Source organism: Sitophilus oryzae, unplaced genomic scaffold, assembly GCF_002938485.1.
Source record: "Sitophilus oryzae breed Bouriz unplaced genomic scaffold, Soryzae_2.0 scaffold_1067_pilon_pilon, whole genome shotgun sequence".
NCBI classification, from domain to species: domain Eukaryota; kingdom Metazoa; phylum Arthropoda; class Insecta; order Coleoptera; family Curculionidae; genus Sitophilus; species Sitophilus oryzae.
Genome location: NW_022145690.1, coordinates 1,074,763 through 1,091,243, shown reverse-complemented (window position 1 = coordinate 1,091,243; position 16,481 = coordinate 1,074,763). Strand labels below are relative to the sequence as shown.

Below are 16,481 nucleotides of genomic sequence, written 5' to 3'. Positions count from 1 at the left end.
AAAATCATAATATAAAATGTAGTTTTTATATTATAACTTGAGCATAAGTACCGTATGATCGAGAAAAAACGGCGTCAGCGATGGCTATGGAATGAAGATCGCTGTCATTTTATATGTAAATATATATGAGAAATGTCATCAATGTTCATTTCCCAGCCAACTGGACGCCGTTTTTTTTCGATCATACGGTAGTTAATAAATGTAAAATGTATATATAAATGTACAAATTAAATAAAGATAAATAAAAGACGACCAGAAAATTAAAAAAAAGCATAACTTTCTATTCCATATTATTCCTTATATTCTTTATAAGTTTGTTTAAGTCATTAAAAAGATAGTCTTTTTATAAAAGGCTTAAGTCAGATTTTTATATAATTTTAAAATCAATTTTTAACAGGAGCATTTATTTTTAATCTGTTAGGCGGCAGCCAAGCAGCAGAATAAAAAAACAATGCTCAATACCACTAGTTGTGTGTGATTAGTTTCGGGACCTGCCGAACCGCTTTTTTCGGAGATATCGTACTTTGTTCCAAAAGTCTTTCGTTTGACCTTCAAATTCCTTTGAGGTCATATTGCTGCCGTGCCGCTGCACAGTGTTTCAGAATCCCAATTCAGTGCATATGATAGGATATGTCCTGCTCCAGGTGCGATAAAATGCTTTCGGCTGAAGAGGTTAAGGCGAAAATAATATGCGATTTCTGCAATGACGCCCATTGTGCCCCATGCTCAGGACTATCCTCCTCGGAGACTCGGGTCACTCAACTGGCGAAAGGGCGTATTCTTTTATTCGCGTGCTCCCAATGTATAAGCATGGTGAAGATGAGAAGCCCCACAAGCCCAAACAACCACATGGAACACCAGTTGGAAAAACTGCAGGTCCAACTCACGGCATCGGTCTTGTCATTAAAGGATGAAATCGCTAACGCTTACACCCAGAAGTTAGATGATCTGAAGGAAAACCTGACTAACAGATTGGAAGCATTTAAGGAGCTACTCAATACTCAGAAAGCCCATGCTATACAGCACTCCTTAACACCTAATGATGAGGGTGGGCTTTCTGAAAGGAGTGAATGTATTCCGGTGACTGCGGAGGCTGTTCGGATCGCGGTGAGTGATGCACTTGGATCTCTCTACAGCTCCAAGCTTCGGGATCTCACGAAGCCTAATAAGGAGATTGGCTCTACAGGGGCCGTCCTCAGAGGATCTGGAAACGACGGATTGGAGGATTTTAGGGGAGAAGTAGGTAGGATGTGGCTATACATCGGGCGAGTAACCGAAAAATCCAATGAAGAGGCAGTTAAGAATTTTATAAAAAGGAAAATCAATATGAATGATAGTGATCTGTTCAGCAACTTCAAACGAAAGGAAAAACCAACTCATTTAAAATCGGAATAGAATCGAGCTATTATGAAACCCTCAACGATCCTAGATTCTGGCCTGCTCATATTGTTTTCAGAAGATAAACTTCCGTAAAGACGTGAGTATGAGTTTACATAAGTCTGTACATCAAAGAAATGGTGATCGTAGCAATGATGAAGAGCCCAGGCGATATGACAACAATCATCGCCAGGGGAACGAAGAACGTAGCACTCAAGGGACCAGGCGATTCTATAATTACAACAATTACTGTAATGAAAACAATGCTCAAGGCTATAATTCATCAAGGAATAACAATTATCGATTATATGAACGCAGGCAGAACCAGCCAGGTAGAAATTTTCCAGGGAACCATCCAGAACAGGACCGATTATAATGTATCTAAATATTCAAGGCCTTAAGTCACACAAAACTGAACTAACATGGATAGCAAATCAATATAAGCCAAGCATTATCTGCCTCTCTGAGACACATATCACCGAAGACTTTCAACCTAACGAAATCAATATAACTGGATATAATGCAATATACAACACATCAGAGAGTGTACATACAGGGGGAACACTAATTTACATCAAAAATGGTTATAAGTATAAGGAAATACTAAAAATTGAGGATAACATGAACATATGGATAATAGGAGTTGAAACTATAATTGAGAAACAGAAGTTCTATTTTTACAGTCTATACCACTCACCAAGTGCAAGCAATGCAGAATTCTTGGACAGGCTCGATGAAATACTGGATACTATAAGTATGGATGCTACATTTATAATGATAGGGGACTTCAATATTAATCTAGAAGGTAATAATTTCTATGCGAATAAGTTGCCAGATGTTGTGAATAACCATGGTCTTTACCAACTGATTGACAAACCTACCCGTATCACAAATACCTCTTCAACAATAATAAACCTTCTAATTACCAACAAGAAAGACCTTGAATATGAGATCCGACTGACTCCAAAAATAACGGACCACTCAATAATATCTGCAAATTTTTGTTTAGAAAACAAGGAAGTGTACCAAAAAAAAGCCATAAGAAATTATAAGCAAATGGATAAAGTTGGCTTCCAACTTAAATTAATGGACCAGGATTGGCAACTGAACGCTTCAGATGTAGACTTCAGATATGGTGGAATAAAGACATAGATAATGAAATAAAAGAAAGAGATCTACTATATAGAAGATTTGTAATAAGTAAACACAATGAAGACTGGGAAGAATATAAGCAAAAAAGGAATCAAGTAGTATCATTAATCAGGATTTCGAAGAAAAACTATTATAATTCAAAAATAGATGAGTCCAAAGATAATCCAACTGAAATGTGGAATACATTAAAAAAACTACTAAACACTAAAAATCATAATGGCATAAAAGAAGAAATACTATTTGAAAACATCACTGTTACAGGTAATAATATAAGTAACCATTTTAATCAATATTTCACACAGAGTGTTCAAGTAATCGTAAATACTATAACACCAAACAAAACACAAGAAGAATGTATCGAACACATAAAAGTAGACTGCAAAATGGAGAATTTTAATAAAATAGAAATGTCAGAACTAAGAAAAACTTTAACTGGCATGAAGAATACAAAAAGCAGCATTGATGGTATTACCATCGAGTTTTATGTACGGTGGTATTACAACTAAAATATTAAAAGCAGCATTCGAAACTATTGGTGACAAATTCCTAAATACAATTAATTGCAGTCTGGAAACAGGATCGTTCCCACGTAATTGGAAAGAAAGCAAAGTTGTTCCCATCGAAAAGAAAAGTGGAACAATAAAGTGTGAGGAATTCAGACCAATCAACACTGTGCCACCATATGAAAAACTGCTCGAGTTATGTGTAAATAAAGAAATAGTGCATTATGTTGAAGAAAATAACATTCTGAGTGAGTATCAGTCGGGTTTTAGACATAAAAACTCATGTGAAAGTGCGCTTCAAAATGTTCTGTTTAACTGGAAAAGTGCAATTGATGAGGGAAAAATGATTGGTGTGGTGTTTTTGGACTTCAGGCGTGCTTTCGAGACCATTAATAGATAACTACTTCTGCTTAAACTAAGTAAATTTGGTTTCGGTACAAGAATAATAAAGTGGTTCAATGAGTATCTAATCAACCGAACTCAAGTGACTAAATATGGTAGTACATCATCTCCAGAAAAAATTGAACATGGTGTGCCACAGGGAACCGTGTTAGGCCCTACATTATTTATACTGTATATTAATGATATTGTAAATATTATAAAAAAATGTAATGTTCAAATGTTTGCCGATGATACAGTAATCTATTTTGCAGGTTTTGATTTAGACAATATAATAAGGACATTGAATGATGAATTAAATAACTTATCTGAATGGCTAAAAAACAACTCGCTTAAACTTAACATAGATAAAACTTAATCTATGATTATTAGACATAAGAATAATAAAAGCCCACTATTGGGCAGTAGGGCTTTACAAATAGATAATGTTATCGTTGATACTGTATCACAAATCAAATACCTGGGCTGTATAATAGATAATAATTTGACTTTCTCAGAACATTATAAATATATAACAAATAAGATAGCTAAAAAAACAAATGTACTGGCTAGGGTCTCAAAAGAGCTCAGTATATGGGCAAGGCTGACAGCATATAAAACCATCATAGCACCACATCTCTATTTTTGTTCGACACTTTTGTTTTTAATGAATAACTCTGAAATTGATGTATTGCAAAAAAAGCAAAACAAAGCCCTTCGAACAATCATAGGATGTAATAAATTTACAAGTAGACTGGATATGTTAAAAAGTACAAATTTGTTAAGTGTAAGACAAACGGTAACACATAATACAATGGTGTTTATATACAAAATGTTGAATGATCTATTACCCAAACATCTTCTTAATAATTGTACTTTTGTTAGGGACATTCATAATCATAATACAAGGTCTAGGAACAATTTTTATTTAAATATGTCACAATATCAAATGTAACTATTTCCTTTTTATTTTCCATTATAACTGATAGTAAGTACCATAAATAGAGAATGAATTAAAAAATATATAGAATCACAATATAATACACTTTTCCATTGATGTCAACAAGTATAAAAAAAGAAAGTGGAAAGAGGTCAAGTAGCAGGTAGTAGTAATAGTTTGTGAAGAGGAAATTACTCTCTCTTCATTGGCTTGGGTCCTTTTCGTCCCATTAGCCAGCTCATGCTCATTATTTTTATTAGATTCCCAATTGTCTGGTTCCATTGGCCATATTGGAAATTGGAAATCCGGTCGGTCTATTCTTATAGATGTGGTTCCTACTTATTTTCTTTATTATATGATCCCGGGACCCGGCAGTCTCTTATATCTGCACGGATACTTTTAGTAATTTATTTTTCCTGTCAGCAACTGTAAAAAGGTTTGTTAAACATATAAGGTATATAGACACTTCTTGCTCCCGCCTGGCGGAGGAGCTTTCACAGATGAACCCGTCGGATGAAAGATGAAATGGGAATCACAGAACAGATTAAAAATGGGAATGGCGAATGGGTGATTGTTGGAAAGAGCATAGAAAGAGCTATAAATTTTCCCTAAAATTTTCCAAACACTGATCCACAAAACACATACACAAAAGTAAAGTCCCTAGATATCATCTAGATATATAAAAGGGGGGTGACAGTAAACCGGAAAATTGGAAACAGTTCTGGCGCGGTCTTCAGCGTTGTTACAAGGGCAAAAATTTTTGTACTATAAATGGTGTCGAAATTGTACTTTTTTAAGTGGGATTGTACATTTTTTATGCAAATATGTGGGGTCATGTGATCTCTCTATTTACCTTTTTACCAAGTTTTGGTACGTAGGGTGCATCCACACTATTCTAAAACAGCGGAACGGCGTATGCATTGGCTTAACGACCTTGAATCGATTTCCTGCAATTCTATTGGCTGAAATTTTTGCCAGGTGAATTTGACAGATTTCGAATTTGAAATTTCTGACAGATCACATCAATAGAATTGCTGGAAATAGAAAACCAATAGAATTGCTGGAAATCGATTCAAGGTCGTTACGCCGATACACCGCCGCCGATCCGCTTTTTTTAGGATAATGTGGATGCCACCTCACAGAATTATACACCATGGCCCGTATTTATAGTTGCGTCTCGAGACGCCAAGACGGTCTTGGGCTCTTGAGAGCGGAATCCACAGAATACACAAGCAAACGTCATTTTGGAGATTGCGATTTTCATTTTGGATAGTTTATGTGATCTGTGGATAGTTTCTTAACCCAACTTTTTTTGTAAACAAAGTAAATCCCTTGTAAATCCGTTTTGTCTGATTAAACAGTTTTGAATATGTTAGATGAGTTTGAGGATATTTTGGACCATGTGGAAGAAGAAAATCGTCTTCGAGTTCCAAAACGATATATAAGGGATGCAGGAAATCCAATAGAAATGTTTAGCGAGGGGAATTTAAATACCGATATAGGTTTAGCAAGGCTACAATTACAGAAACTATTTTACCTCTTGTAATTGAAGACTTGCAAAAACCTAATCATATGGTTTACCTATTCCCCCCGTTATTCAATTATTGATTTGTTTACGGTTTTTATGCGACTTCTAATTTTCAGATAGTAAGTGGAGACTTGCATGGTGTTAGCCAACCTACAATAAGCCAAATTATCAAGACGGTGTCCATTTTAATAGCAGAACATTTGAGTGAATTTGTGTGATACAACCATAAATGGTTGAACAGCATTATTATTCCAATGATACTGGCTTTGGCTTGTGCGGATGATGACAACAAATGGGATACATATATTAAGAATATAGAAAGAGCTATAAATACATCTGTGAATAAATTCACTGGCGAAAAAACACCTGAATTATTATATGGATATATTCCGAGGATTGAAGATTTATTTGAAGATGGACAAGTGAGGTTATTGACAGTAGGGAATGAAAAGTACTCGATTACCTGAAAAATTGAGAGAAGAGGTCAAAGAACATATAGAAATGGAATATGAAAAGGAAGTATAAAAAATTTATAGGCTAGCAGACTAGCAAAAAAAGAAGAGAGAATGTCATCTAGACGACAAGAAATAAGGAAGCAGTAAAAATGCAATAATCGTAGAATGTGTATTGTGAAATATTATTTGAAATAAAACTATAAAACATGGAGTATCTACTTTATATAGAGTGGTCAACTCAATAAGAATACAGAATTTACACCAAGCAATAAAATCTTGAAAATTATAGGTATACGGTGTATACATCCAAATTGTTATGTATTATTTAAGGAATTAAGCAATCCTGTCTATTTACCGTTTTTGACTCGACCAATAGATGACCGAAAATGATATTTGTCAGTTCAAAATTTAAAGTTCACTTGCTTTAATGTAACTTAGATAACTTAAAAGCAAAAAAAAAACAGCTTTTGTCAGCTGATTTACTGTTCTGGTATTATTTTTTATAATAAATATGTAAATTCTCAAAATGTGTAGCACAGGCCATTGTGGTGTAGCTGTGCAGTCATGGAAGCAAATGTGTAGCAAAATACACAATTGTGTAGCTTGTGGCAACCCTGATGTATTTGTGTATGTATTCTTCAGCAACTTTTGGCCGCGGCTGCGTGGAGATCGTGATCGCACCAGTGTGCGTACAGCTGGCGTACAGCTTATTTTGAAATATTTTCACTATATTTTAGTTTAATGATTTATATATACATATATGGGGATTATTATATATTATTTTACATAGAAAAATATAATTTATTAAATAAACAAAAAATAAAATAAAAATGTTGATAAAAATTAGTAATAATGTTGTTTGTTGGTTTTTATAATATTAAATAATTATGTGGTTTAAAAGACCAAGGAATAAAGTAGTGTATTTCTGTTTTAATTAACGGTGTTTATCCATTAATTGTGGCTGCCAAAGATGGGAGTGTTTCAATCTGATTATATGAGTGGAGTGACGAAACGACGGATGACGCACTACGGTTGCATATAAACTCGCATTACGTGTTTTATGTATGTTTGGATTGAGAACTAATGGAATTACATTCCTTAGTCTTTTAATTCAATGCTTATGACATAGATATAATCTCAAAGAGTGAATTGGAACATTTAAGTAATATTAGAGCACTAATCAAACTTTATAAAATTTCACTTTTTGCGTCTCCTTCTATTAAGCACATACTGTCTATGATGTTCCTGAATATGTTCTTTAAAAACATTGTCTTTCACGCAACGTTTACAATGGGGACAATACAACTTTACCATATTTTGAGGCACCTCCATCAAGCTATCAAAAGTTTTTGATATGTATACACCCCAATTATTATCACTATCGTCCGATTCATCCCTTGAATTATTTTCTAATTCCTGATTGGACTGTTGTTGATTAGTATTAGAAATTCCTTGTTTGTTCGAGTTATCAGAAAGATCCTCACTGTCAGAATGATTTTCTTCTGTATGAGGTTGTTGCAATTCTATGTTTTCATCTGAATCTTCATCATCTGACACTTCCATGATTTCTGCTTCTTTTTCTCCAATAGTAGCAGCTTCAGAATTAAGGGCAGGGGGGGTTTTAGAGACATTTATTGGCTGATTTAATCTAAATACAAAACTTTTCTGTGAATCAACTGGTTGGCTATCTAATACACTGGTTTGCTTCTCATTCTTATTTTCAATTTGCTTTTCACTGATAATAGTTTCTTCAACAGTTTTTGACATAAGAGAATGAAATACATCATTATTTGAACTGGCTTTCTCATCCTTGGTATATTCTGTGTTCTCGTCTATCAATGATGAATTTTCAATATTGATAGTGTAGAGTCCTTCGATTTTTAGTTCCTTACAAGTTTGTAAAAATGCTGACATAAAGTTTTCTGGAACAGTAACATCTCCTTTGTACATGTAACTTAGTAAAAACTCTATTTCTAAAGAGGTAATGTCTTTAAGAATAACCACAGGATAACTATTAGGCGGTATTTCGAGGAATATGTTCTCGAAATATTTCGAACAACTCGCTAGAACAAACCGGTGAGCTTTGAAGAACTTTCCTTCACTTGTAAGGGTTACATCACAAAGAATTTGTTTGTCTAAGTAATTGGAAAATGCGTTTTTAAAACTGTCTTGCTTTTTACACTTTATGTTGTAGGCTTTGCATGCCATGGTATTATATTTTAAGTTTGATATTGTAGCACTTGGTCATTAGTTGGATTCGTCTACAGAAAACAGAATGCCATTAAACAATATACTCAATGAGTTCCACAAAACACATACATATACAGAATGAGTTCATTAACTTAATTGTGATTAACTTCCTTTATATATGGTTATTTTAACTACAAAGTATACCCCGTACTTTACCGTACCGGTTTTTAAAAAAATAATAAACAAAAAATATACCAAGACTTATGAGTTAATTTTGAAAAGTAAATAATCGTTGCATTTTGCATTAAAAAAAACATTTCAGTTAACGTATCCTTTTTGCTGCCAGGGCTAATCTGGACGGGGCCTACTTTGTTTACGCGTAATCCGAACCGCGGTCCTCGGCCATATCATGGTGAATGGCCTACCGAGAAGCCCATATTTGCTGCATTTGATCATCAATACTACGCAAGCGCACATCGTCGATGTTGCCAAATTGCAGTTAATTTTCCAATTATTTGCAGTTGAAATTTTTTTTTCAGTGTCAATCAATAATAATAGAATATAATTTCAGATTTATCTTGATATCCAAAATTAAGGTAAGAAAGATAATGAAGATTGTGAAATGAAAGTATTATGAATATATAAAATTGTAATAATAATATTTATTTATATATTTACATTAGAATTAAAAATTATCATTTACGGATTTTTTCTTAATGGTTTTAAACTTATTAGAATTATTTTATTTCTTTCAAGTTATTTAATTTCTAGTTATTTACAGGCAACAATATTTTTGATTATATGCATGTATTGATGTTTTGAAGTACTACCATGACGGGTCTTATTATAGAACAATAAACGGCAATCGGAGATAGAGGTAACATTTTACCTATTATATAATGTTACTAATATAATATACTTTGATTATAATTAATGTTTGTATCATAATTTCTTAAAAATATCAAGCATAGATATCAAGTTAGTGGATTTTATCGAAGAGTGTGTTGATAAGACTAAAATAAGCTTTATGTTTTATCTTTTTCTCTTTAGAAGGGAGATGGTTTGTATCGTAAAATACTGTTACGGATTCCGTGGGTCCACTATTTAAACTCACAATAAAATACTTAACGAATTTATTTGTTTCACTCTGTACACACAACTTATACTATTTACAACACAACTTATGCAACTACTATTACTCTAACGGTATTTCGCGGTATTTTCAAACTTCAGACTTCAGACTATCTTCAGACTTCAAAACTTTAAACTTTTAACTTCAAACTTTTAAACTTTAAACTTTTTCCAACTGTCAAAGCGCGGGCCTTATATACCCCCTGGCGGTTGTTTCTAGATTTTTCTAAAGAATTCTATAATTTTCTTTACTTTCTGGCGAACGCGCCAGGTTCCTCAATGCACCGTTGCGGTTATGCAACCAGTAATACACTTTGACCTTAACATTGCCCCCTTCTCAAATTTGATCGTCCCGATCAAGGTTTCCTGTCTGGTATCTCTTCAATCGATCCAGATGAACTACTTTCATCTTACTTCTAGGGCTGCGTTGAATCCGGTACACAACATCATTTATCCTCTTGATGACTGTATAAGGACCTTCCCATGCTGGAGTTAACTTTGGGGACCTTCCTTTCTTGCGCTGTGGGTTATACAACCATACCCTATCGTCCTGTTGAAATCCCGTAGAATTAGCTCTGAGGTCGTAATGAGCTTTCATCCGGTCACTGGCTAGCGCAATCTTACTTCTAACGGCCTTATGAATGTCCAATAATCTTTCCTTCCTAGCGATTCTTTCGAACGACAGTCCAACGCTATCCTGTTCCATTTCTTCCCCAGATCGAGTACTTGGTCTTTGTCTAGCTGCGCAAATCTTACAACGTTGACACCATTTCTTAACATCTTCGCAATAATCCACCCAGTAAAAACGGTCTCTCAGCTTACTCAAGGTCTTGTTTACTCCAAGATGGGCTCCAGTTTTACCACCGTGAATTTCTTCCAATACCTGGGTGACTTTCTTCCTTGGTACCAGTAACTGAGTTGTTACTGTCCTGCCATCCGCACTTTCCCACGTGCGCTTTATCAATCCATTCTCAATCACCAGTGAATTCCACTGAGCCCAGAGAGCTTTGAAAACGAGCCCTCTGTCCGCAATATCCTGCCACGGTGGTCTCTCGCCGTTACCTTCCTTGAGCCGTAGTATTGCTCCGATGTCTGGATCTTCCATTTGATCTTTCCTCAACTGTATCGTCGTCCATTGTTCGTCAGTTCTCAGTTTAAAATTCCTTACTCTGATAGTGCTTTCGCGATGTTTCATTTTCTTGCCCAAAGTAGCTCGTCGTCGATCTGGCTCGTTGTCGATAATTTGTACCCGTCCTACACGGCACTCAGGGGTTTTCTCCATTTTCCCGACACAGTCTTCTTGGCATCACCAGGTATCATCACAATTTCCGCTGATCTTGCTTCCATATTTCCTGGTCTTTTCTCTTTAGATACAGAAAATTCCTCATTTCCGATTTTTCAGGATGTTTCTATGGTGATCGAACGAAAAACCATGTTGACTTGATCACATCCATACACATGATAAAATCATCTTCAATGTCTGCCACTAAAACGCTATGCCGAAACTTCAAATTCCCTAACTCCAGTTCCATGAAAGCCTCTCCCCGTACAACGGCCATTCCCCGTAACTGTACGTAAATACACTCTTCTTCTAGAGGCATCATCTTCAATCCTTGCACTGAGTTAGTCCGCACCAACGATACCATAGCGCCTGTGTCCACAGTCATTCGAATTCTTCTACCATTGACCTTCCTGTTGATCACCAAACTGTCAGCGGTTTTTCCTAGACTCCTAACGGAAAACATCCTAGGGGCTCTGTTTTCTTCAGCCAATACTCGCTCATTAGTGTTGATTTCCTGGTGCCTATGTCTCTCTCGATGGTAAACGGAATCGCATTTGGATGTGACAATCCGTTTGATGTGGCCATTCCTGCCACATCTATAGCAACTTATGTCCTGGAATCTTCTTTGGTTCTCTGTCTGGGTGTTGTTGACTCTCTTGTTCACTAGTAATTCACATAGTTTATTAAACATCTCCTCCAAACGTATGTGAGAACTCTTTGGCTGTTCTCAACCGTTACCGAGCCTATCTTCGGTTTAGGAATGGCGCTAAATGCAGCTTCTATTTCCAGCGCCCTGACGAGTACTTCGCTGCTGGTAGAAAATCGCGATATTTGCAGCGCCCTCTGTAATTCATTGTCCCTCAGTCCGCTGATAAAGCACTGAGCAGCGAGTTCCTCCCTAAACCCTTTCGGTGCTTCTGGGTATGCTAGGTGTACCAGCCGACGTAAGTCTGCTTCAAATTCCTGAACTCTCTCCGGACCTCTGCAGGCGTGTCTTGATCTGGGCCTGGTAAAGTTGGCGTCGATGTTGGTCGCCATATCTTCTGTCCAGTGCAGCGACCAAAGTTTGGTATTCCTGCTGTTGGGCTACAGGAATAGTTTGCAACAGTTCCAGGGCAGGGCCACGCAGCGCGATGACAAAGTGCCGCTGCTTTCTCCTGAGATCAGTCCATCCGTTGGCAGCGGCGGCTGCTTCAAACTGACGGTGGTACATTGTCCAGGTCGTTTGTCCATCGTAGGTCGGTGCCTTGAGGTTCGCAGTTCCAGAAACGCCAGGTGTCCTTACTTGTACCTTGGTCTTCTGTAGGTCCATCTCTAATTTTTCCATTTTCTGCTGAAGGCGCTCCTCCAGATCTACTACGACTTCTGGAAGTGGGTCTCTTGTCTTCGTTCCGAATTTCGATACTCTGTTGAATACGGTCCTGCTCTTCTTGTTTGTCTTGTTGTCGCTGAATTTTTAAATCTTCTAAAATTTTCTCAAGCCGGTCCTGTTCTTCTTGTTTGTCTTTTTGTCGTTGAATTTTCAAATCTTCGAAAATTTTCTCAAGCCGGTCCTGTTCTTCTTGTTTTTCTCTACGATGTCGCTCCTCGAAACGAATTTCCAAATTACCCAACATTTTCTCTTGATTTTCCATAAGTATTTTCTGTAGATGGTCTTGTTCCTCTTCTTTCTCTTTTCGCAACCTCTCTTGTTCTTCTGCCTTTTCTCTTCTCATATTCTCCATAAAATCGCCTAATAGTTTGCTTACTTCCTCCATTTTCTTCGCTTGTTCCCTTGTACCAACCATAAAAATACTCTAATCCGGTCCAAAATCTTCCAATCCACTTAATTTCTTCTTAAAATCCTCTTGAATCGCACTTCCGACACCAATTGTTACGGATTCCGTGGGTCCACTATTTAAACTCACAATAAAATACTTAACGAATTTATTTGTTTCACTCTGTACACACAACTTATACTATTTACAACTCAACTTATGCAACTACTATTACTCTAACGGTATTTCGCGGTATTTTCAAACTTCAGACTTCAGACTTCAGATCTTCAAACTTCAAAACTTTAAACTTTTAACTTCAAACTTTTAAACTTTTTCCAACTGTCAAAGCGCGGGCCTTATATACCCCCTGGCGGTTGTTTCTAGATTTTTCTAAAGAATTCTATAATTTTCTTTACTTTCTGGCGAATGCGCCAGGTTCCTCAATGCACCGTTGCGGTTATGCAACCAGTAATACACCTTGACCTTAACAATACATTACAGTATTTAATATCGTGTACTTTGTTATTCTTTTCTTAATTTACTGTAATTTCTTGTTTCCTATAATGCCAAATCTTGACAATATGGTGAAGGTTGAGTTTTGATCTTATTAGTTTTATAAGAATAATAATAATAATAGAAATACAAGACTAAATTAAGACTTAGTTTGTGATTTATATTAAGATCTTTCTTATAATATTTGTTATGTCTTAATCTTAATACTATATATTATGCTTGGTCTGGAAAATAAAAGTTAAAATATCTTAATTTTGCATATCCTATTCCATCCTTCCATTAGGAAAAATATGGTTTATAAATCATATATGCTAAGAAAATCACATAAATTAGGTGTAAGAATAGAGAAATCTTAATGTAGCAGAAAAATTAATGCAATATATGTATAAGCAGAATTAAACAAGGTAACTGATGATGTTAATGTTGCTGAAGCTGATTCTACAATTTTAGTTACGGAGGCTAAAAGGCCTTTTAAGGCCTCCGTAGTTTTGATGAAATGTTAAAAAAAACCTATTATGAACATGACATGGAGCTACAGCTTAAAAAAAAGAAAAAACTTGGACACATCCCTTTTAATTTCCCGAATTTTTAATAAAGCACTTTTTAAACGTAACATAATAATCTAGATAGGAATCTAGAGTTTTATTTCTATATAATTTTATTGACTATGAAAATACATAATAAGCGTTCACGTGTTGTGCGAAATATTAAAATAATAATATAAATAATATACCGCATACTATAAAAAAAAATAGCGTCACCGATGACTATGAAATGAAGATCGCTGTCATTTTACATGGGAAATGTCCTCAATCGTCATTTCCCAGACAACTGGACGCCGTTTTTTCGATCATACGGTACATATTGACAAAAAAACACTGAAAAGCACATATTTGTTTTCTATTGAAAATAATTCCAAAATAACTCACAATCTGGCAACATCGAAGATGTGCGCATGCGTAGTGTCTGTGACTATAAGCAGCAAAAACTCGATTCAAGGTCAGCCACCGGATCCACACCATACCGTTTTGATTATATGTATTGATCCTTCTAGCCTCCATAGACATGACAAATTCAGACAAATGTGACATTTAAACAGTCCTACCACTACAGTTTTCCCAGAAATACCCCAAAAATCCGCCATTTTGGCGCCAATAACATTGAACAAACCTATGGTGGCTAGAAGGAGGAGGCGAATCGAACGAAAAAATTATGGGCCCAGTTTTTGAGATCTAAATGAAGTTCGAAAATCGCCGTTAGGGGCGCATGTGATCCGACAGATTGAGAAATACACAGCTTCTTATGGCAAGAATTACTATTTTGTTACAAATTATAGAGTTCAGTTAATATTTGGGCATATTTTTACCAGATTTACCTTTTAGAAACGTGTTTTTTCTAATTGAACAATGTGCGTGGCTAAAAATTGTGAATACAAAACCTTAAATTTGAGTTTGAAAAGTAAGTTAGAAGTTAGGTTATATCAGATGCCGGTTTTAGATATTCTTTTTCTAAGTTGTTATTATAAAATTGTTTCATTATATGGTTCTTTTTAGTGCATACACGACCGAAGAAGAATATAAGCAGCTAAAATAAATCCCTATAACTGTTGTACAAAAAAGATAGAATTTCCAGCAACAAATATCACCAGTTCAACCTTTGATTTGATGTAAACAGTAATTGTTCCTTGATGACAAATGCGAATTAAATAGTTTATGGTGTGATTGTGTTAGTGATTTACTAATCGTTTTTCATAAAAACATTTGAAATTGATATGTTTACAAGCAGTTCAGTGTGATATCATTTTAATAAACATTAAAAACTTTCGTAACAAACTAGTAGTGGTTTTACCGCAATTGACAGAAACCGAATCACGAAAATTAAAAGTATTTTATCAGGAATAACTTCAATGGAAAGTGAAGATGAACACTACTGTTGCACCCTTTGATCAATGTTATCTATCCCATAACTTTTTATAGCTGAAACCAGAGAATAGGTAGATTAAGCTGAAATGTTTCCTGTGTCCAATAGCGTTTTTTCTTTAGATTTTCTGAATTTAAGTTTTAATGTCATAAAGCAAAGTTTTGCAAATTGTCACTGTTTAAGTAGACAATTAAATTCAAGATAATGAACTCAATTTATGTAAATATGTATATACACTGACTTATTTCATCATATATTTATTTATTTAGCAATATTAATACATTACAACTTTTGTTTTATTAACTGACTAAATTCCACTAAATTTAATAAATAAAATATACAGTATATAAATTTAATATACAATTTAGCATCTATACCAAAAAAAATATAACAGGAACATGTTATATCAAGAAGACAAAGAATTATAATTTAAAAATGCATTCTAAATAAATACCTGGCTACAATATACCTACATATTAATTTAAAGAGCTTATTCATAAAAACTATTCTAAATGATTTATATACACAATCAAAAGTCCTTCAACCACTGTAGATTATTTTTCAATTTAAATGAAGCATCTCGGGTATGTAAATTATTTTATATTAGAATACCATATTGCTTTGGCGTAAATTCACTTTCAATAGCACTGTTCAAATGGTGGTTAATACATATCAACAGAGGTAATTTTAGCCACCAGCTAGTAGGTAAATTATTTTTATTTTATAACAAGGCCTCCTAGGTTATGTTACGCAGATGTTGATTTTAGGCTATATTCTCTATTAATTTGAATTTAAAATTAATCTGTACACTGACAGTATATAATTTGAATGTTTTTCTTAACATCTATCCATATTTTTTAAATAAATAGTTAAACCACTTAAGTACATTATTAGGACCTTTGAAAAGGCTTGGGTTTATTTCACCCCCGTTCTTTATTTGCCTTTTTTTTCCACTGTAAGTCCCACTTATACAGCCAGGTACGAAGCAAGATCTATTATATAGGTTTTTTTTAATCACACTCATTGTTACATTGCTAATAGTTCAATAAAATAACTATAAATTTAGAAAAAAAACTAGTAAAAACACAGTTAAATCGTATTCTAACAATGCAAATGATCAATCTAACGCGCTTACAGTGCCTCTGGTGTCAAACCGAGAAACTTGCTTTAAAGTAGGGACAGAAATTTCAAATATGCCCATTGTCGATTCGCCTCCTCCTTCTAGCCTCCATAAACAAACCAATTGCGGTACTTTATATATCTAGGGACTTTACTTTTGTGTATGTGTTTTGTGGATCAGTGTTTGGAAAATTTTAGGGAAAATTTAAGCTGTTTCTATGCTCTTTCCAACAATC

General features: G+C 34.8%; 1 protein-coding gene across 1 annotated transcript; it reads right to left on the bottom strand.

Annotated features, from left to right (window-relative positions):
- Positions 1-7,123: 7,123 nt before the first annotated feature.
- On the bottom strand, positions 7,124-8,831 carry LOC115879466 (protein abrupt-like). Its single transcript, XM_030896362.1, has 2 exons — positions 8,653-8,831; positions 7,124-8,594 (listed from the first exon to the last, which is right to left on the bottom strand). Exon 2 carries the CDS (start codon positions 8,539-8,541, stop codon positions 7,531-7,533), a length of 1,011 nt encoding a protein of 336 aa, XP_030752222.1. The 5' UTR covers positions 8,542-8,594; positions 8,653-8,831; the 3' UTR covers positions 7,124-7,530.
- Positions 8,832-16,481: the final 7,650 nt, after the last annotated feature.